Consider the following 22,476-nt stretch of genomic DNA (forward strand, 5'->3'; position numbering starts at 1 on the left):
GATTAGCAGTCCATCGCCTTAACCACTCGGGCACCTCGTCGCACATGCGCTGTTCACACCTACATACGTCACAATATGTAATATATAACATATAATGTATAATGTATATAGTGATTAATTATGTTAACTTTCAGGTGATGTTTGTAGAAAATGTAAAAAGTTCATGCTACAGATTCATCAGATAAAAATAAAGGAGAAGGTCAAATTATTAGCTGGAAAGGTTCTAGCATTATGAAACTTTACTGTTTGTCTTGTCAGTAGTGTATGTGTGTATCTATATTTATGTATTTATATATATATATATATATATGTGTGTGTGTGTGTGTGTATCTCTCTATATATGTTCTCATCAGATATTAACAGAAAGTCAGGAAGCCACATCGTTTTTAAAAACTTGTATTGAACAGGTCATGAGCAGACAGAACAAGCCTCGTTAACCTCGTTAGCCTCGTTAACTCGTCTCCACCAGACACCGTGCAGCCAAACCAGCGCCCCTCACACTCAAAGTGTCCCGTGTGGTTCTAAAGGTGCTGTTAGAGAACGTTATTGTTTCAGGACGGTGACTCAATAACGGCTCTGACAATCATCCATTATTCATCCTCTCATATCCTCTCTCTCTCTGTCAGATCTGCTGCATCAGTGGAATCTGTTTTTACTTTGGTCCTTCACCGTCGTTCAGAGAGACAGAGAGAGAGGATGAAAGATAATCTAAACAACGTGCAACACAAAGCTAACCTGATGAATTATATGTGACTGGTTAGAACGTAGTGCAACACAGAGTTCATACGTCAGATAAAAGTCGACTTTAATCAAATCCATCTTCATCAGCTGTAAACTGTCTCTGAAGGAGATGCGGTGGCTTCAAGGAAACTTGGTCTGAGGATTAAAGTCTTGGTTCTAAGGTGATTAAATGAAAGGACCAAAGGTACGTTTACTGATTATTTTAGAGCCTAGAATCAAACTTGAAGTTCCAACCAAACCAAAGTATTCAGTGATGAAATAAAATACATGTGTAATTCAGATTTAGAGCCAGTGATAGCATCAAATAATTACTGAACTGTAAATTAACTTCAGACAAAACTCTGGATGAAACTTTTCATGGTTCTGGTTCGTTGTTCACCGTTAAAGTTTAAATGCAGATTATAGTCTGTTTATATGTTCAGCCCTGATTGGATGGATGGATGGAGGGATGGATAATATCCAGACCAGTAAACACTCGTCCTCTCTGTTCCCTCGTTCCTTCTTCAGTCTGGTGACCGAAGCGTTCATCATGTCTCCGTATGAATCGTACAGATTTTCTACAAACAGCCAGTTGAAGGCGAAGCTTTAAGACGTTCCGTCCGCTGCTTTTTAGTTTTTTTAGTTTTCTTTCTTCCTCTCAGCAGAAATCAGCAGATCAGCATTTATTCACTAACGTCGTGAGAAGCATCAGAAGTCCGGAGCAGCAGCCGGTCACTGAACGCATCGCTGGCCAGGTCGGTCTCTGCAGCTGCGACCGGAGGAAACCAGGAAACAAAAAGTTCATCCAGTAAAGAGTAGAAACTCCCTCGAAGCCTTCGGAGTCCAGGACGGAGAGACGCTTCTTTTTTTTTTCTGCTTTTCTTTCAGCTTTGTTCCAGAAGCTTTTCAGAGCCAGAGAGAATTCTCAGCCGCAGGTAGAAGTCAAACACCAGGAGGCAGCGTCTCCTCACGGTAAGCTGGAGCCGTCTCCCTGCTTCGCTGTGGACGCTGAGACACAGAAGACATCACGTCATAAATCACACCTGCAGACGTAGACCAACCTCTGACCACGACCTGGAGCTGAAACCAGCTGATCAACGTTTAACTGTTGGAATCTGATAAAAGTGTTTCTGTCCTTCATAAAAAATAATCTAGACGTCCTGATCGTCGACAGAGACCCAGTCAAACACATGAAATGAGCCAATATTACATATCAGTGAGGTCAGACACATAATGACCGTCAGTTACTTCCTGTTTAGACAACAGCTGATTTGTAGATTTAAAGGTTCACTACTGAGACATTTAGTGAGTTTGAAGGTTTTAAACGGTGACTGTGAGCTGGAGAGATCCTCCCTTCATTAGCAGGAAAATAATCTGTGTTTAATTTAGTTTCTAAAACCAGTCTACTAGTCTCAGGTCAGTCTAAAACCTGGGTTCATCTTTTAGCTCAGGCTAGATCAGGTTAGCTGAGGCTAGCTCAGATTAGCTCAGATTAGCTCAGGTTAGCTCAGGTTAGACCAGGCTAGCTCAGGTTAGCTCAGGCTAGCTCAGGTTAGACCAGGTTAGCTGAGGCTAGCTCAGATTAGCTCAGGTTAGCTCAGATTAGACCAGGTTAGCTCAGGTTAGACCAGGTTAGCTCAGGCTAGCTCAGGTTAGACCAGGTTAGCTCAGGTTAGCTCAGGTTAGACCAGGTTAGCTCAGATTAGCTCAGGTTAGCTCAGATTAGCTCAGGTTAGACCAGGTTAGCTCAGATTAGCTCAGGTTAGACCAGGTTAGCTCAGATTAGCTCAGGTATGTTGTCGTTTGGTTTTTACCTTTCAGGTCTCTGAAGCGTCTCTTCGCCTCGGCTCGCTCCACTGAGTCAAAATACCAGACGGTGATGGCGTACCTGAAACGAGATCAACACAGTCAACCCTGTTCATCCTTTAATAAAGACTGACTCCTGTTATAAGGCTACAGGCGTCACATCACAGCGTCTGTACAGGCTGGATAGTTGGATCGCTGTAGTTTTCAGTCACTACACATTCTGACCAGCAGGTGGAGACAAGTCACCACAAACCAGAGGACGTTCGTCTCTTTTCAGAGGAAGAAGAAAAGACTAATGTGTCATCGGTTTAGTTTAAATTAAATAGAATTTACATTAAATATGAAATAATGACGCTAATAAAATAAAAGATGAGCATATGAGTTGAAAACATTAAGCCAGGGGTGTCAAACATGTGACCCGTGGGCCAAAACTGACCCAGCAGAGAGTCAAACATGGACCAGAGAGATTACAAAGGAGGAAGAGGAGATGAAGAAGAAGGAGAGAAAAGAGGATGAGGAGAAGAAGTAGATGAGGAAGAGGAGAAAAATGAAGAGGGAAGGAGGGAAAAAGGAAGAGGAGGAGGAGGAGGAGGAGAAGGAGGAAGTTTAATAAAAGTTCATTAAATATCTTCATACTGTTCTTCTCAGCTCTGAGGCCCCTGGGTCCCTGAGACCGGATTGGGCTGAAGGAGGCCCCTGGGCCCCTGAGACCAGACTGGGCTGAAGGAGGCCCCTGGGCCCCTGAGACCGGACTGGGCTGAAGGAGGCCCCTGAACCTATTAACTGAGTGATCTGGTCTGGCAGCTCACCTGGTGGAGTAGGACGGCTGCACCTCGTGGGGGTTCCTCCGGTCGGACCAGAAGAAGAGCAGCCGGTCGAACAGCGGCTCCACGTCGACCACGTAGGACTTCCCCTCTGGAAAGATGCGCAGGACGCCGCCGTGCTCCTGGTGGAACGAACACGGTTTGATTAGAGCTGACCTTAAAGATCAGGGGTCAGGAATGAACAGAGGTCCCTGAACGCACCTTGGCGTTCCAGTCCTTGTTGAGGTAGTAGATGCAGGTGATGCGCCGCCCGTCACAGTTGGGGTTGTCCACGTGTTTGACGTAACCCGCCCCGTTGCCAGGGTAACACGCCACCATGGCCTGAAGACACAGAGACAGAGACGAGGTCATTAAAACGTTCTCCTTCTGAACCGCTTCACTGGTGTACCTAATGATTTGGCCAGTAAAGAGAAAGTCAAATAAAACCTGGAGACATTTTAATAAACAAGAAACTGATCTGCAAATAAAAATAATAAATCCAGTTAATAAAGTAGAATCAGCTTTAGTTTAGTTTAGAAACTATTCTTTGTATTTATAATAAATTGAGACGTTTAATGAGTTCAGAGTGTTCACATTTAACTTTATATCTCTCTCTCTGTTATTTAGCCTCAATCTCTGACTGGGATGGGGTGGCCAGAATAATAGGAACACGTGTCAGTTCAATAGTAATAAAAATAAATCAGTACTGTTGGTGAAGTAGAATAAGAGCGATACATCTGTTTAAACTGTGGACATGTGGAACATTCAACACATTCAGACGTCAGCCCTCTTCCTCTCCAGGGCTTTTATTGTGAAACACAATCGCTCCATTAACATCTCACTTCCTGTTCTTTAGGGTCACGAAGCAGACGGGTCCCTGAACACAACATCAACATCAACATCAACACCAGCAGCACGCCACCTGACGTCAGCGCTCGCCGCTTGACGTCTGTGTTTACGCTCTTATTATGAAACCCCACCCCCTAACTCCGCCCCTCCACCTCTCTGCTGCTCTTATTGTGAAGGGTTGTGTGTGTGTGTGTGCGAGGGGCTCCAGGCCTGCACGTGTTGACCCGGGACACCTCGGCCGGCCTGACCCCGCAGCTGGAGAGAGGTCAGGGGAATCAGGAAGTCTGTTTACACGCACACGCCTTCATCATTACCACCACCGTCGTCATCGTCATCAACTTTATCTTATCTCTGTTTCAGGGAGGAGGAGGGAGGGAGGAGGGGGGAGGAGGAGGAGGGAGGGAGGGAGGAGGAGGGGAGAGGAGGGGAGAGGAGGGAGGAGGGAGGAGGAGGAGGAGGAGGAGGGAGTTGTTTGGCAGGTTTCCATCCAGCTGACGGTTTAATGACAGAGCTACGTGTGGAGCGTGAGGCTGAAACTGATCCAACAGGAAGTTAGTTTTTAGAGTCTGATACAAACTCTTTTAAAAGGTTGAGTCAAGCCGACGAAGACGCTGCTTTCGTCTTTTATTTAAAGTGAATAAAAAGTAAAATCATGTGACCAGGACGTTAAATTAAAGGCGTTTAAGTTCCTGCTTCTATAAACTGATCAGATGAAAACAGCAGCTCGTGACTCAGATCATAAATATTATTAATGAACGTCACGATGAGAAGGAAGAGGTCGTTTAAAGAGACAGGACGACTCTAACCCTGAAACCTGGACACATCAGATGTTCTGGTTTCATGTGTCGTCAAACTATTGTGTGTGTGTTGATCTGCTTTCATCTGATAACACACACACACACACACACACACACAGACACACACACACATACTCGCCCACACACACACACACACACACTCTTACATTAGTCCTTATCACGTGGGCGAGCGAGCATCAGTGACTGGAGGAGGAGGAGGAGTGAGGGAGTGTGTACGTGAGAATGTTCACTACTGCATCAACACGTGGACCAACAATGAGACAAACACACAACCTGGCCACTTCATTAGGTACACCAGTCAACACAGTCCTGATCTGAATCTAGTCTCCATGAGTCTGGTTCAGCTTTAGTTTCTAATAAGTCAGAGAGCGACTCAGTGTGTGGATGAAATGACCAGTCAAAGATTAGTTTCACTTCTTATTATTAGTAATTATTTTTAGTGACGATATGAAGCTTTAATAACTTTCTTTACTGGTCGTGGTTCATCAGATTTGTAACTTGCCCTGAACAAACAAGAAGATCTTTTCCCTCAAACATTGGAGGAAACTAAAGGAAAGTTTCCAGTTAATGAGCTGAAGTTACAGTCCTGGAGGATGAGACGTATTAGTTTAATAATGCTGGTATTTCTCTCTCTACTTGGCTTTTTATTTTCTTGTATTTCATCTTTTAAAGAATTAATTCAAATCAAAATATAAAGATATTATCCTAGCCTGTCAAACTATTAGGAACATGTGTCAGTTCATTATAAACCCAGTTATCAGGGACTGAAGCAGAACCAGAACCTTCACAAGAGAAACTGAAACTAGTTCAGTGAACTTTAACAGAAACTGGTCGTCCCTGGTTTCACTTATTTCAGCTCTGCGTCGTTTTCTCCCGCTGCTGCAGGAGGTGAAGCTGAACGCTGACACGTCTGCACACACATCCAGTCACTATAAACCAGGCTCTTATTCTGAAAAGCTCCCAGGTTCATTCCTGCAGGGTTTGTTTCCAGGTAAAGATCTGAGGGGACGGTGACGACCTGGAGCATGTTCCTGAGCTCTGCTCTGGTCTCTGGTTTCTCAAGCGTTGGCTCGCGGCCCAGGCTGGGTCAAAACAAGAGGGAGTTTCCACGACAACAGCGTTAGTCAGATTCTAAATGACTGTGAACGCTGCTGTAACGTGTTTATTTAAGTCATTTAATCACAGGGGTTATTTTATTCCTCTACACAGACGTCTCTCTGTTTTTAAAGCCTGATGTTCACTGACAGAAATAAACTCAGACATGATTAATAATCTGATTTATTAATCACTCTGCATGAAGTTTAAACCTCAGTGACTCAAAGCCTGCACTCGTTCAGCAACATCAAGAGTTAGACTCGGTTTTAAAAAGAACTTTAGATCTCCAGGTTTATGCATCTGACTTTGAGCTGCAGCCCGGAGACATCCAATCAGAATCATTCATTCATATAATTCATCAAATATTTACCATAAGAAGCAGAATCAGGACCAATAAAGTCTTCATCAGTGCTTCTGCATGAGGTTCAGCCTGTTCTCTGTGTTGTTTCTACTCAGTTCTACTAATCTTTACTCATCACCTGATCACTTCCTCTCACCTTGGACCTCTCGCGGATCGCCTTGTTCCCGAGCCTCCTGGCGCACATGGAGATGAGCTTATCGATCAGGTTGAGGAGGAAGCTGATCGCCTCGCAGCCGCGCTCCGAGCCGCTCACCCAGGCGATCTTGTCGCCGCGGATGCTCCTCCGGTGGACGCCCGGGACGGAGCCGGCCAGCCGGCCGTCCTGCAGGGCCCCGGAGCGGTGCATCTCCATCACCTGGTCCAGGACGACGCCCCCGGCCAGCTCCCCGAGGAAGTCGTCCACGGAGTAGAAGCCGTGCGCCAGAAGGGCCGGGACGACCCGCTCCAGAGCCAAGCGCTCCAGGTCCGAGTCTGATACGTGCTCGATGAAAGGCATTGTGAACTGGGACTGGGTCCGGGTACTGGGTCCGGGTACAGGTTGGGGTATTGATCCGATCAGCTGTTGATCAGGTCCAGGTGAGGCTGGGGTTGACAGCTGGGTCCAGTCCCGATCAGAGTCGACAGCTGTCAGAAGAATCCTCCACGCTCATGCTCTCAGCTTTTATTCTGACAGGGTCAAGTCTGCAGGCCTGCGCACACACACCACATCCGGTTACGGCCTTCACAATAAAACACAGATAGTCACCTCAGTCCTGAAAGTAGACGAAGAGAAGAACTATTAGACCTGGTTATTAATTTAATCAGTAAAGTGAGACAATATTACACATCAGTGAGACACTCCTCTGGGATTAGAGATTAATATAAAGGTCAGATTAGAGTCCGTCTGTTCAGAAGTCTATGTATGGAACTATACAAGACCTAGAAATACTGTATAAAGCCTTCTTATAAAACATATACTAATATATATATATTAATCTTTCAAACATAATTGTGACATATTTGAACGTGATATCGACAAATTCATTCATACTATATATTTAATATTATCTCTTATTTATTGTTGTTTTATTTAGTGTGGCTGTGGGTTAAACAGACGATTAACCTGTTTTATCTTATTGTGGATTAAAATATAAAATACTAAAACATAAGAGCACGTCTTGTTTTATTTATTTAGATTAACGTGGATCTTTATCAAACATTTACTGTCCGCTCAGAAAACATTAAACCGTTTTTCTACCACTTCAAGCGAGACTGGGGCTTTGTGCTTTTATTTTGAAGGCACGCTCCTCTGTTTCCGGTGCTGCCGTTTTAAACTTGACGCGAGAAGAGTGTGAGACGTGCTGGATGTGATGTTCGCTGTGAGGGGGAGGAGGAGGGAGGAGGAGGAGGAGGAGGAGGAGGAGGAGGAGGGGGGAGGAGGAGGGGGGAGGAGGAGGAGGAGGAGGGGGGGGGGGTCATGGTCACCGACGAACAGTTTGTTTTCTAACCTGTTGCTCCGTCACGTGACCGGACAACTTCAGCCTCACCGACCTGATCACCGACCTGATCGATAACGAACCGGAAACACCGACACAAGTTCAAGACAAACACAGCTGAGGCCGCTCCGCTGCGTGCCCGCGCATTGGGCGTGCCCGCCGCCATTGAGGAGTCCACGAGGCGCATGTAGCTCATGGACTCCCGCCCACACATCCACGCGGAAGTAAACAGTGGAACGTGTGTTTGAACACGCGCGTGAAACAGCTGAGCAGCTGATGACAGTGATAACAGACAATAATAATGAAGTTTAAATCCAGTTTGTGTTGAAATACCACGATAAAATCTGATATAACAGATCTGAAGATAACAGTGAAGACATTTTACATTCTCACCTGTCAGCGGGACATATCAGACAGGAAGTGGACATTTTGTTCTCAGAAGTTCAAGGACTGGGTCAGTTGCCACTGGTGTAGGTTAACGTTTGTCTGGTGGGGGTCCATCAGGAGGCCAGTTTAAAACTGACCAAACCTGCAGAGCAGATGCTAATGTAAATGGAAACGCTAAAGGCAACGCTAATGGAAGCATTAAAGGTAGCATTGCCTTTATTCATTCATTCATTCATTCTCTATACCCGGTTATTCCTGTTAAGGGTCACGGGGGTCTGCTGGAGCCTATCTCAGCTGTCATCGGGCGAGAGGCAGGGGTACACCCTGGACAGGTCTCCAGTCCATCTCAGGGCTAACACAGAGACAGACAACCATTCACACTCACACCTACGGCCAATTTAGAATCACCAATGAACCTAACCAGCATGTCTTTGGATGGTGGGAGGAAGCTGGAGAACCTGGAGAGAACCCACACAGACACAGGGAGAACATGCAGACTATACACAGAAAGGAACCAGTCGGCCCATGGATTTGAACCGGTGACCTTCTTGCTGTGAGGCATTGCCTTTAACGTTTGGTAATGTTAACTGTTAATGGAAATGCTAGTGGTGAAGCTGATGGTGATGCTAAAGGCAATGCTAGTGGTGACACTGGAGCCAAAGTTAATAGTGACGTGACACTAATGGCTGACAAAGTCAAGGAAAACAAAGTCAATGGTAAAGTTGATGCTAATGTCCATATGAGCATGAATAGTGACTCTCAACACTAAACTACTGGTATCCTGAAAGTATCATCACGTCATGATTATGTTTGAATAAAATTATTTAGTTTTTAACCAAATGATTCATCCAGTAATCAAAAATAATCAACGTGTTAATTGAAACACTAATAGTTGGTTGCAGCCTCAGTATTTTTATTATAGTTCAGTTTCATTATCAGTTAGTTTCTGCAGTTACACTGACTGACTCCTGCTGCTGCATTCAAGGACATCAGGGAAATAAAGGCGCCTATATCTGATTACTAAACTCTTAATAAGGTGTCAGTGATTCTGTCGCGGCGGCCGGTGCAGACGTGTGGAGTCCTGGAGCTTCATTTCTGAGGAATGTGTGCTTACGTGATTCTGCTCACAGCCGCCGGCTTCCGGCTGCCACATGAAACGGTGACGGTGTGAATGAAGCGCTGCCAGCTCTGCCACGGCCCGGAGCAATTCATCAGCCCGAGGACGACTCAACCCTCCACGATCAATCAGGACCTGCTGAAAAACGGTCTCAGTGTAAACATGGTTTCCTCCTCAGGTCAAAGACTTATTTCTGTTTCTCTGACGCAGAGATAAGCATCAGCTAATGCGTTCAGATAGATTTAGTTTTTATCAACATAATGTTTTTAATGAGCTTTACTGTTAATCATTCATCAAAGGCGTATTTAAATCGTTTTCTGGTGCAATGATAAGTTTTATTTAAACGCACAACGAGGAAAACTGGGGCCCTTGGGGACGTGTCCTACTGTCACTAAACCTTTGCCACTGCTGCAGTTTAAATCTTTTCAGATGATTATTAGCATGAACACGACCGGTAGTCAGAAACTGACAAAACCTGCAGAGCAGATGCTAAAAAAAAAAGCTGATGCTAATGGAAATGGTAGTGACGATGCTAAAGCCAAAGTTAATTGTGATGGTGATACTGATGGCACACAAGGGCAGGGACAATAAAATCGATGCTAATGGCGCCGCTAAAAGCACACTGGCATGCTACCATTAGCATCACAATTAGCATGCTGCAATTAGCAAACCAGAAATACTTATCACTTATCACATTGCCAGTGATGTAGTTTAAAGTCTGTCAGGTGGGGGCCCCTCAGGGAGGGCAGTGATACGACCTGTAGCTAGCTAGTGCAGTGTAAACATTATTTCTCCCTCGGGTCAAAGAGTTATTTCTGTTTCATATCAGCTAACGTGTTCAGATATTTTTAGTTTTTAATTGACGTTGCTGTTAATCATTTATCGACGGCGTATTTAAATAGTTTTCTGGCGCCAAGCTCAGCTTCATTTAAACGCACAACAACAGGAAAACACTGAGAAAATCCTCCGAGTGTGAGCCCGGATGATATTAATGTCCTGAGACGTGACCGAGTCGGTACAGAGAACCTTAAACCGTCTGGATTGTGTGTTTTTGTGCCTCTGACCACGTCGTCGGTTCAAACTCCAGCCAGCTGCTGCTGTGTACGTGAGAACAGCTTCATCGTCTGAGTTAACCAGTAACCAGACCTCGGCTTCCTGTCTGATGTGCTGCCAGCAAGACGAGGAAGTTAACGGCTCCTTGGCAGAGAGTGAGTGTGCTGTAATTTGAGAAATAATGCCCGAGGTTTACTTTAAGAGTTCATCTGATTTTTGCAGGGCGGCGCTGACTCAGGGAAGTTCAACCGAAGCTGGAGATGTCTGATAATCAGCAGATGTCTATTTGGGATAATTTTCACACCAGTCGTTTCAACAGTGATTCAGTTTCCTGAAAAAGCTTCTGAGGCATGATGGGTTTGCTCAGTTCACGTGTACAGGATGAGGCCAGAACAACACGAGTGACTAACTTTATATAACAATATACAAAAATACCACAAAACTAATTCTACATCAGCAAAAGTTGAAATGTGACTGTTGATGATGTCAGAGAAGAGTTGCTCAATCAAAATAAAATTAAAAATACACTTGCTTCATATTAACATCAGTCCTCGGTCCATCGGTCAATCAGATTACATCTCTACGTCCCTGTGTCTCCACCTGGTCTTAATATAAATGTGTCTCTACCTGGTCTTAATATAAACGTGTCTCCACATGCGTCCCCAGCCAGCACTTCAGATCTGATCTCAGTTTGTGTGTCTGTAAATCAGCAGCGCCATCATGTCATGAGTTTAATCCAGTTTAGATTTATTTCTTATTTATACACAAAATGAAATGATAGATAATATTCTTCCAGATAAATAGAGAATACACAGAGAGTAAACTGAATATTATGAAGTCTGAGATGGTTGGATGAATGAAATGAATCAGCAGATAAGCTAATAATTATATTCACTTACTCCTCACTGGTTTTTTGTTAAGTTTTAGAGAAAGTAACTTTATTTATTGTTCTATTTACTGAAAATCAATGCTCATATACACCCGAACCAGAACTCTATAAAAAGTAATCAAAAAAACTTTGTTTTTTAATTATTATTGTTATTTCTGGATTGTTTTCTGTTAGCTATAGCTGTTAGCTATTCATCAGTAGCTGTCTGTTAGCTGCTCTGCTAGCTAACTAGCCAGCTAGCTAACGATTAATAACCATTGACTTGAATAAAGATTTCTGTCCAACTAAAGATTTAAATGTGTGTAAAGGAAGCCACCTGTCGGCAGGTTGAACCTCTCAGAGACGTTTCTTCAGACTCCACCAGGTGACGGAGAAGACAACAAACCGCTGCTGGTACCGGAAGTCAGCCATAGGCCGTAAGATGCCGTTACCGGAAGTAAAGACAGCAAATCAAACATGGCGCGTCTTTTCTTCTTCGCTGTCCGAATTAAGAGCAGCTCAGCAGCGTGGATAGCTCACCGCTGCCCCTGCTGGTCATCGAGGAGAGGAACCACAGACTGTTAATAAGTATTTTTATACAATATAAAAATATATATCAAAAATAGTCTATTAGTCCATTTATATAATATATACAATATAAATATATATCATGAAATACAATCAATAGATACAGAAATATAAATAAAGAAAAGACATTCTATTCTACTCTATAGATGTTCATATGCTTTCTATACAATATAAAATTATAAACTACACATAAAAAATATATACAGTATAAAATATATCAACTCTATACATCTTTATATCAGTATTAGATATTTTACACATAGCTTCATATACAATAGAAAAACATGTTCCTCCAGAGTTCCTTTAATTCAAAACAAAGAAAAGCAGCTGACATTAATTAAAAACTCACATTTCCTTTTTGACTTCTCATTTAATTGTCTTTAAAGACCTGGCAGAGGATCTTCTCTTGTCCTGTCTCTCCTATTAATCTTAAATAAAGCGATAAAGTCTGCTGCTCCTTTCAGGCAACAGTCTCTTCAGAATATTATTCTGCTTTATCTTGTTTGTCTCGTTTCTCTGCTGCTGTAAAACAAACACTCCCACCTAGTGGCCGACACCGAGGATTACAGAGGAGGGAGAAAAGCAACAGAAGATTCCTGGAGGAGAATTCTTCATCAGAAACAATCAACATCTGGAATTTAACCCATGCAGCTGCTAACGTTTGTGCAGGAGGCGACAATGATCCAGCAAACAAACTGCTTTTAGTGAAATATCCCTTTAATAGGTTTAGTTATATAGAACAGTTTTTAGCATCAGTAGCTCACACACAAAAAACAACGCAGACGTGTCCGACTACAAAACTTTACAAATATGTATACAAACAAGAGTATATACACACAGCTGAGAAAAATACACCGCTTTACAGGAAACAGTCACAATTATCCAGGAGATACGAGTGGCAGTAGGAGAGCAGAGCAGTCAGATCATTTAGCAGACAGACAGATATTAAAGGCTTCGGTCGGCTGATGGAGAGAAGAAGTATTTACAGACAGATGAGGTAACCATCCAGAACAATCTGCTCACATGAAACAGAACAGATTCAACATGTAAATAATGAATATGTCTCATTAGTCTAAACCTGGAGGTGGATTCTCTGCAGACGACTCTTACTCACATGTGCAGAGTTAAATACAGACGACTGGTCGATATCAGAGGGAAGATCATATTTACACATACGATGGACGACGGATCACTGCGTTAACTGTCCCATCATTCTCCTCACACGGCATCCAATGCTTTGGTTTTTACTTCAACCAACTAAAAGGGACTATTTATCACCTTTGGAATGAAGGAGAATTCAAATTCAACTCAGCAAAAAAAGAAAATCACATAAAAAAAACCCAGAAATAATCATTTGAATCCGTCTGCAGGTTCAACGACACTTTAATGTTTGATTTAAAGTTGAGGAACCAGTAAGTGAAGCTTACATCTAATATTTTTACATGTTTAATCATTTCTTACTACCCCCCCCAAGATTCACGGATAAAAAAAAATATACAAATAAATATTGGGCTGATGTTTTACTAAAGTCTGAGAGTTCCTGCTCTTTTTAAAAAACCAACATTCAGGAGGTCGTCTTTAAACGGGAAACTTCAACCGTGACGTAGAGCTGGGTATCGATTTAGACATAATTCACTTTCAAAAACTATTTTCTTTCTTAGTGGTCAAAGAGATTTCCAACAAACTAACGTCCTCGTTTTCTTTTGTTTGTTTTGTTTAAAGCCCAGCCCTCGTCTGACTGCTGCTGGAAACTGACGAAGGTTGAAAGCGGTTCTCATTCAGAGCCGATGATCACATTTATTTTCCTGCTCCTAAATAAAAATAACCTCTCAAACTATACGAGTCCAGTGTCTGTCCACGTAATCAGACCCTCTAGAAACAGTAGAAGAGAGTCTGACGTAGAAACCAAGCGCAGCCTCTTCATGGTCGAAGCCTCGGAGCCCGACGCCGTTCCCATAACTGCCACAGGAAGTAGCCTGGTCCCCGGTAAGACCTTTGACCTTTGATATATTGAACTAGCTTTGGAGGGGAGACACAACCCCCACCCCCCTTAACCCCTCCTCCAAACAGGAGACAGCAGACGGAGGGGCGGGGCAGGGAGGGGTGTGTGTGTAGTGTTGCAGATGGACGGACAGGAAGTAGGAGGCGGCTAAGACCAGGCGGCGGCTGGTGGAGTCGTGGTGTCACTGGACGACCTCGAAGTAGTGGAGGATCGCCATGATGTGCTGTGGCATGAAGACGTAGCCGGTGTAGACGGCCATGCCGGCAACGGAGACGAGGAGGGAGTCTGAGGAGGAGGAGGAGTTGAGGAAGAACCAGGTCATGTTGATACAGAGACACACGTGACCTCATTCCTCTGGTGGTGTGAACACACAATGAGTCCTGGGTCACATTAAAGACCACCTTCCTGCCTTCTTCTATCCTTCCTTCCTTCCTTTTTCTCTCCGTCATTCCTTCTACCATCATTCTGTCCACATCTAACCTTCATACCTTCCCTTTCCTATCCATCCTTCCTTCTGTCTTCCCATCCATCCTTCCTTTCTTTTTCTAATCACCATTCCTTCTATCTTTCATCCTCCTTTCTAAAAATAACTAACACCAGGGCAGAGATCCAGAAATAAATCAGATCTTAACATGTGAGAGTCTTTCCATCTTGTTCCAACATCTGGATCATGTCTCTAAGTCAACCAGCAGCTGTTGATGGTTCTGATCCAGCGGTAGGTAGAGATCCATTAGAGACAGCAGCTGCTACAATATTCTACTGACCACATGATGGCGCTGCTGATTTACAGACACACAGACTGAGATCAGATCTCAAGTGCTGGCTGGGGACGCATGTGGAGACACATTTATATTAAGACCAGGTGGAGACACAGGGACTTAAAGATGGATACTTGTGTTTTTTGTTTTACAGAAATGCACCCTGGGAGTTGTAGTTTACATCTCTTTCTCCGTTTTAAAATCACATACCTGTTCTTTATCAGGAGATTCTCATATCTACAAGAATCAATGTTCTCATCAAGAGGAAGTCCCGTCACCACTGATTTCTTTACAGATCAGATTTATAGCTCCTGAACAAAGCTGATAATAAACAGAAAGCCAATGACACAACCTCTGACTAACTCACACACACCTGACCCTCAGGGAAGCTAAACATAACCGGATACGGACTGAACCATCTGATCAAAGTACAACTGTTACACACCTTAATTAGTAACTGACAGGTTCAAGCTTTCCTCACTTTTAAATGAGTTTCATACTGCTCATAATAAGAATAAAATACTCATATGTGACATGTTTTAACAAGCAAGTGCTAATCACATGACAGAGGGGAGTGTTGGAGCTCTCAGGAGGTTCAAGCTAGCTTAGCCTCCCACATGCTAAAGATCATTTAAAGACCACCACTTCATTTAATGTGCTTTACATAAAGTAAACTATACAACAGTGATATAATAAAGTGTGAAGTCTTCTCTAAACATGAATGAAACGTTGTTTTACAGACGTTTCTGCCGCCTCCGCCAAACAGGAAGCAGTTTAAACACCTTCACTCTGTTTTAAATCTTAACTTTTTAACGACGTTCACATACAGTTTAAACCACGCACCTCGTAGAAATATATTTGATACATTTTCCATAAAGGCTGTGGTGATTATTTAATTCGGCATCATTTAAAAAGGTAAAAACACCCTTTAAACATATCATAAATACACGTTTTCTTCAAAGACGTTAGCTAGTTGATAAACATATCACTCTTTTCTACGAAAACAGAAGCCGACTCGTTCACCATTTATATGCCGAATCACCCATCAACTAACGTACATTTGTTAATCACTTTAACGCTAACATAAAACAACAGACTATACGTTTATTCATAGTAAACCTTTCAGTTGACGTTAAACTAGGTTAAGATCGGGTTAGCTACGGTGACGTTCCAGCTAAAGTTAGCACATTAGCTCGTGTCAGAAGTCTTTTAAACACGGCGGAATAAAGGATACTGAACACCGTCCTCTCCCAGGGCTCCAACATGTACAGCGCCGTCACCAGAAGATACTGGTAATAAAACCAAGACAACTGCTTCCAACAGTCTCCCAGAGCCATGGTCCCAACTTCTTAAACAGCTCGTTTACTTCCTCTCTGTTAGCTGCCTGTGCTCATGCTAATCTCTTGACTCTGGCGTGACGCTGAATCACAAGGTAACTTTCAGCCAATCACAGCTCCGCGTTCCAGCGTGAGGCTCTTACGTACATTACGTACACATGGGGAGTTCCAACTTCCGGACTTTCAAAGTAAAGTCGCAGAACAGGTTTTCTCAGCTCGTTTGATACCTGATCTTTTTGGACTCTTGCCCTACTTTCGGACTTCTAGGAACTTAATTATTCTATAATTTAATGTTTAAATGTTTTTTAATTAAACCTTTATACATCCTGTGACATTTACAGTAAAGTCCACCAGGTACAACTCAAGCATATCAATGATTTTTGCAATTATTTGTCTATAACTATCCTTTCTGCATTATTGCCAGCAAAGATATGAACTTATTGCAGATGTCAACAAATTTATCAAAATCTTAGAGGAAAAGCTCATGTAACGTAAAACAAAGGAAAAAAACATCAATTATTAAAGTTAATTTAAACAGATTAGTAATAAAAGATCAAATTATGTACACAGGTTACCTTTATAGATATTATTTTTTATGGAGTGTTTTAAGGTGAGAGTGAAATGGCTTTTCTGTATGTCCTAAAAAAATATAGAGAATTTACAATAAAAAAATCTTTGAATAAAAGGTTCCACACTGCTCTCCTGAGCCAAAGCTGCAGTTATCAGGCAGGTGAAATGAGACAGTGATCTATATGAAGAGTTCATTCTGATCAGTCTGACTTCAGCAGAAACACGTTGGAAACACAAGATAGAGGACAGCTTTTATTCAGAGAGGTGTTCATAGTGTCCAACATTCACTCTCCTCCAGCTCTGGTTCCTTCTCCATCGTTAATAAAAAAAAAAAACAGAAAAGTATATTGACTGTAGCAGCTTTAAAAAAAGAAAAAAGGAAAAAGTCTCAGCAGTGGCTCGTCAGGATGTTGAAGAAGTGGTAGACCTCGTCCTTATCGAACACAGCGACCTCTGTGGAGCACTCGGAGCACTGCACCGGGTGGTAAACCTCGTCAGCGTCCATCCCCGCCGGCGTCGGCTCGGGAGCCTCGTCCACCGGTGCCTCTGTTTTCTGTCCTCTCTTCCTCTTCTTCTTCCCCGTCCTGCCTTTCTTCTCTTGGTCGCTTTTGTAACGCAGCACCTCGTCTTTCTTCACCGTGCAGTTCATCACGAACATGGCTCGATACTGCGTGCGGTACTTCTCGTGCCTGGACGGACCAAAGTGACACAAAAAGTGAACAAATCAGGGAGTTTAAAGAATAAAAAGTTTGGAAGAGTTTGGTGAAAATAAAAGGTAGCCCTGCTGCTTTGTTCCAGTGTTGGATGAGTGTCGTTGTTCGTTGTGAAAAGGCCTCTGTATATCTGACATCTAGCCTGTGAGACAGTTAAGATCGTGTTCAGTCTCACCTCTGACAGTCCAGGCAGAGCGTCGTCATGCAGGCGGGACAGTTGAGAACGGCGTCGCTGTTGGGTAAACCCGAAGGCTGGCGAGGTCGCGAGCTAATCGCCGCCGCCGGTCGCTTCCTGCCGTTATACCTGCACACAAGAAACAACTGTCAGGAGGAGTCTGGTGTCTCTTCTTGAAGGATGAATAAAATCTAATCTGTCTCACCGTCTCCTCCTGGCGTCCACCCAGGCCTGGTCCCGGTCGTCCTCGTCGGGGTCGTACAGCAGCTCGTCGTTGGTCGGGATGATCCGTTGTTTCCGCCTCCGACCGGTGGAGCTGCCTGCAGAGGAGGATTCATAAAACCACAGACGACTCAAGAACCTCCAGATCACTTCCCAGATACGTGGTCACCTTTGTGACGTCCCGGCCCCGAGGATTTTGGGGGCTGCTACGTTTTCACTTTGAGAGACGACTAGATGTTCATCTAAACTTTTGTTTTTCCGTTTCTCCTACTCTTCTTTCTTCTCCACCTCCTTCCTGTTTTTTTTGTCTCAGTATCATTTGATTTATTTTCAACCTTGGTGGTTTGTGCACATTTGACTTTTCCTCAGTATTTCTATTATATTTTATAAAAGAATCTTTCTTTAACTCCAGAGGAGATCAGACCTACATATTCCTGATGAGTAGCTGTTCTACTTTCTATCAACTCTCCAGCTTCAGTTTTCCTGAGGAACTGATGGAGAAAAAACACGTTACAGTGATTTTAATATTTAACCTTCTACTAGAACAACTCTCTGGGTATAAATGAGTCAAAAGAAGGATTTTATGACGCGCATATAGACTGGAAAAAATACTGATCAGAGCAGGATAACTAGTCTCTTATTCATGCTTCACTTACTCGGCGTGTCCTCCTCATCTGAGTCAGAGTCAAAGTAAATCTTGTCGTACATCCGAGCGTCAGGAAGTCCAGGACCCACACCACCACCACCACCACCACCACCTCCTCCTCCTCCTCCTCCTCCTCCTTCTGTTGGACAATAAACACAAACATGGATTCATCAGGAATGTTTTCACAACATGAAAAGAGAGTTAAACAGTTAAACAACAGTTAAACTTGCCTTTAAATCATCGCAAGATAATTAAAGATGTAAATGTGAGGTCTGAACGGGTCTTGTTTGCTGCCATGTTGGTTTGTGGACAGTTGTTTCTCTACTGATTATAATACAATGACATATGACACCTTTAACATCTCCCTCAACCCACATTCCTATTTTGAACCGACATGGGTCCATCCAAAACCAGTGTCAAGTTCAGAAAGAGTAGAGTCCTGATTTCTGCTCCATCCTATACTAGACACAGTTCAGTCACATTTATGCCGTGGCATCCTGTCTGTCTGTCTGTCCAGACGCAGGTGAGTGTTACCTGCTGCCGGCCCCCAGGTTCCTTCCATGGTCTTGATGGTGGAGCTGAGCTCGGCCTCCATCTCTTTCTCAAACTCATCTCCGCTGGACGACTCGCTCTCCCCCGTCAGATACTCCCTGATCAGCTTCTTCTTCTGCTCCGAGGTCCCGTTCAGCAGAACCTCCAGCTCGTCCTCCGAACTGAAACACAGCACAGGACGTTTCCTCACCTTCACTTTGTCTGACGATAATTAGTGGAAAAGAAATCCATACTCTCCTGCCTGAACTCGATTCAACGTGTTTATTCTCATATGCTCATTAAAAACAGTTCAGACCATACAATCAAGTTCTTTCTTTACAAGTCTCCCTCACTAACAGCACTAAACAAATAAAAGAAATATAAAACCTAAAAAGAACAAAATATAAAAAACAAAGTGCAGGAGGAATCTGTTTGTAACTAGTGAACTTCATGCTGATGTTTTATCCACCAAACAACTAAGTAGTTCATCCAGAAACCATCCTGAGTCTCAGACAATGTTTACTTCATGATCTACCTGAAAACTTTACATATTTAAATATCTAAAGTTCTACATTTTTCCACTTTCTAGAACAAAACTTGTTCCATGACTAGTAATGTTACCCCGAATCCACCAGTTGAGTCCAAATATTTAGAGAGGAAACTTTATCTAAACATATCTAATGTTTTAGTAAGAAACTGAATTCAGTTAGATTCTCTAAATGCAGTTTAATGTTTTATAATACATGTTTTCTGATTTCACGTCCTCTGGCTGCCTGTCTGTTAATAAAGACAAATAAATATTTAATTTGGTGTTTATCACTTTGATTATTCACCGACAGAACAACTCTGCCACTGATTTATAAAAGTTTAAAAGGTTTAAAAACATCTAACATGCTGGGGGAACCGCTCATCTGTCCCCAGCCGGTTTGTTTACATGTTAGCATTCAGCTAGCTAGCCGCAGTTAGCCTCGTGGCGCTAAAGAAGCCACGTTTATGTAAATAAAAACCTCAAATTAACTTCCTACCTGCTGGAAGCTCTCTCCTCGTCGCTCGGCTCTTCGATCTCATACGGGTCAAACTCCGGTGGTTTAATCAGTCTGTTCATTTTTACCGTTTGAAGAAATCAATTACATCAAACACGGGATGCTAGCGAGTTAGCAAGTTACTGAGCACGACTACTTCCGCCTCTTCTTCTTCTTCTACTGTTTTAGTTTGATTCAGCGGAAGTTCTTAAAGGCAGGACGAGATTCACAACTAAAATAAAATAAAATAAAATAAAACAAAATAAAAAAAATAAAATAAAATGTAAGCAGGAATAAATAAAACATTTTAATAACAAATTATTAAAGTTAATTACATAAAATTAAATTATTTGTCTTAAAAAAAGACCAATAAGTGATCTGATAATATAACTAGTACAGTGAGTAGTATTTAGTGATGCTACCAATAGACTGAAAGGTTTGTCTGTAATGTTGTTGGTCAGAAAAGTCATCTCTTTTTCAATCAAATAAAATATAAATTAATCTGTGTTTTCAGATAGTTATCTTTAAAAAAAAACCCATCAAACTTCAGGTTTGTTAATTAAATATGCTTTTTAAGTTTATTTCATAAACGACAAACACAAACGCCCTGAACATCATTACATTACACAATATAATATATACACACATACTTCATTTATTGTACAATAAGCTCCACTTTACATCTAAATCACTTTTACTTTAATTCTAACATTGATTATTTTTATAATACTGTTGTGATTATAAAAACAGTCCCGGGTGTTAAATCTATATTAAACTTATTAATTATTTTAAAAAGCTAAAAGCTCAGCCTCTGTTACAACCAGACACCACCAGGTGGCGCCAACAGACCAGACATGTGGTCAGGTGTAGGTTCAGCTGAAGATGTTGACCTCTGACCTCTGACCTCTGACCTACAGAGATGACCAACATCTTGTCCTGTTTGAAAGTTTTGAAGTATTTTCTGTTTGTCTGGAAAATTTAGACAAAACATGAGGATGGATGTTATAGTGTGGACCAACTAAAATAAAATAAAATATTTATTTATCTTATTTATTTATTTATATTCTGCTTTTACTATCATCTTCATGTTTCTATGATCAACCCTCTCCTCAGAATGAACATGTGGACTGACGGGAATCATACGACTCCAGTTTCAGCTTCTCTTCTTTGGCTCCAGTAGAATTTCAAATCCTCCTCCTTCCATACGAGGCCGTTAAAGGTTAAAGGTTCTAACTCCATCTGATCTCAAAGACCTCACAGAACCACATCAGACCAATAAGGATCAGGTTTACTTGTGGTTCCTCTAAAGCAGAATGGGAGGTAGAGCCTTCATCTACCAGGACCCTCTCCTGAGGAACCAGCTCCTAGACTGAGTTCATAAACCTGACACCCATCCCTCAGTGATGCTGCTATAGGACCAGGCTGCTGGGGGACCTGCTGTCCATGCATCATGTCCTACTACTGTACATCAGGTCATTAACTGTGTCTTGTTGCTCTGGAGGCTTCAGGTTCTGGGACAAACTGGATTACTTTTGACGCCAGATAAATAAAACTGAATCCAGTATTTTATTAGATTTTAAAGTTTTATCTGCTAAAGATACGTCAAGTGTAAAATATCAGACATTAACTCTGGTGTTCTGTGTTTCTCAGTGAATTGTGTGAAATAAATCACATGTGATTCACATGTTTACGTCATGAAAGTGTCTGAAAGTCACGTATGAATCGATGTGAACTCTTTCTGAGCAGATTCTCTCTCTTGTCTCCTGTCGGACTCATTGTTACTGAATCTAACCGACACATCAGGACTGATCCTGGGTCACATTCATGGAAACAACACCTGGAGAAGCTGCACAGGTTCGGTTTGGTTTCATCTTTTCACTATTTCAGTTTCTTCTTGAGTTGTTTCCTTAAAATCTCAGTGGCTCATTCTGGGATCAAACCCGTGACCTTAACGTTATTAGAGCCGAACCAGAACCAGGGATCATATCAGTCTGGGTCCAGGTTTAGAATCGATTTTAAGATCTGGCTCATCACTCGTGGAGTGACCTCTGACCTTTTAGCACCACACAGGCCGGTCTGGGCTGGAAACTAAAGGGGGACGGGGCGTTCTCTGCTGTAGGGGCCACGGTGGAGGAATGGATCTCTGCTCAGACAGACTTTTACGCCTCAGACTAATTTTAATGTGTTGACCAGTAAAGTGCTAAAGAAATAAAGTGTAGCGTTATATAATCAGGTTATTTCTAAAGCACATTTAAAAAACAACAATAAAGAGCAGAACAAACATCCAGGTTTTCTTCTTTCTATCATATTTTCATCAGAGAACATTTCCTGGTTTTAACTGTGTTCATCATTCAGAGCTGCAGATTTCTACGTCTTTGTTCATCACTTTATAAAAGTTGATTTGAAATGTGGAATAGAATTAAAGAGGATTATTATTATAAAGCAAAAACATATTTGGATTTTGACATAAAACAGGATATTTGAACTCGTTACCGTGACTCTTCTCAGGTGATTGATTAAATACATTTATTAGTAAATGAGAACAATCACTGTCTGGAAA

At 42.4% G+C, this 22,476-nt stretch overlaps 3 protein-coding genes across 3 annotated transcripts; all 3 read right to left on the bottom strand.

The window, feature by feature from the left end:
* Positions 1-330: 330 nt before the first annotated feature.
* On the bottom strand, positions 331-7,362 carry egln3 (egl-9 family hypoxia-inducible factor 3). Its single transcript, XM_084568664.1, has 5 exons — positions 6,589-7,362; positions 3,552-3,671; positions 3,336-3,472; positions 2,535-2,608; positions 331-1,728 (listed from the first exon to the last, which is right to left on the bottom strand). Exons 1-5 carry the CDS (start codon positions 6,946-6,948, stop codon positions 1,688-1,690), a joined length of 732 nt encoding a protein of 243 aa, XP_084424790.1. The 5' UTR covers positions 6,949-7,362; the 3' UTR covers positions 331-1,687.
* Positions 7,363-12,620: 5,258 nt separating this feature from the next.
* Positions 12,621-16,700, bottom strand: sptssa (serine palmitoyltransferase, small subunit A). The gene is made up of 2 exons (XM_084568569.1): positions 15,935-16,700; positions 12,621-14,227 (listed from the first exon to the last, which is right to left on the bottom strand). The coding sequence occupies exons 1-2, from the start codon at positions 16,035-16,037 to the stop codon at positions 14,124-14,126; spliced, it is 207 nt and encodes a 68-aa protein (XP_084424695.1). The 5' UTR covers positions 16,038-16,700; the 3' UTR covers positions 12,621-14,123.
* Positions 16,701-16,846: 146 nt separating this feature from the next.
* eapp (e2f-associated phosphoprotein) lies at positions 16,847-20,082 on the bottom strand. The gene is made up of 6 exons (XM_084568570.1): positions 19,920-20,082; positions 18,898-19,076; positions 18,374-18,493; positions 17,701-17,815; positions 17,496-17,624; positions 16,847-17,296 (listed from the first exon to the last, which is right to left on the bottom strand). Exons 1-6 carry the CDS (start codon positions 19,997-19,999, stop codon positions 16,996-16,998), a joined length of 924 nt encoding a protein of 307 aa, XP_084424696.1. The 5' UTR covers positions 20,000-20,082; the 3' UTR covers positions 16,847-16,995.
* Between the last annotated feature and the right edge of the window lie 2,394 nt (positions 20,083-22,476).

This window comes from Chelon labrosus (genome assembly GCF_963514085.1).
Source record: "Chelon labrosus genome assembly, chromosome: 20".
Lineage (NCBI taxonomy): Eukaryota > Metazoa > Chordata > Actinopteri > Mugiliformes > Mugilidae > Chelon > Chelon labrosus.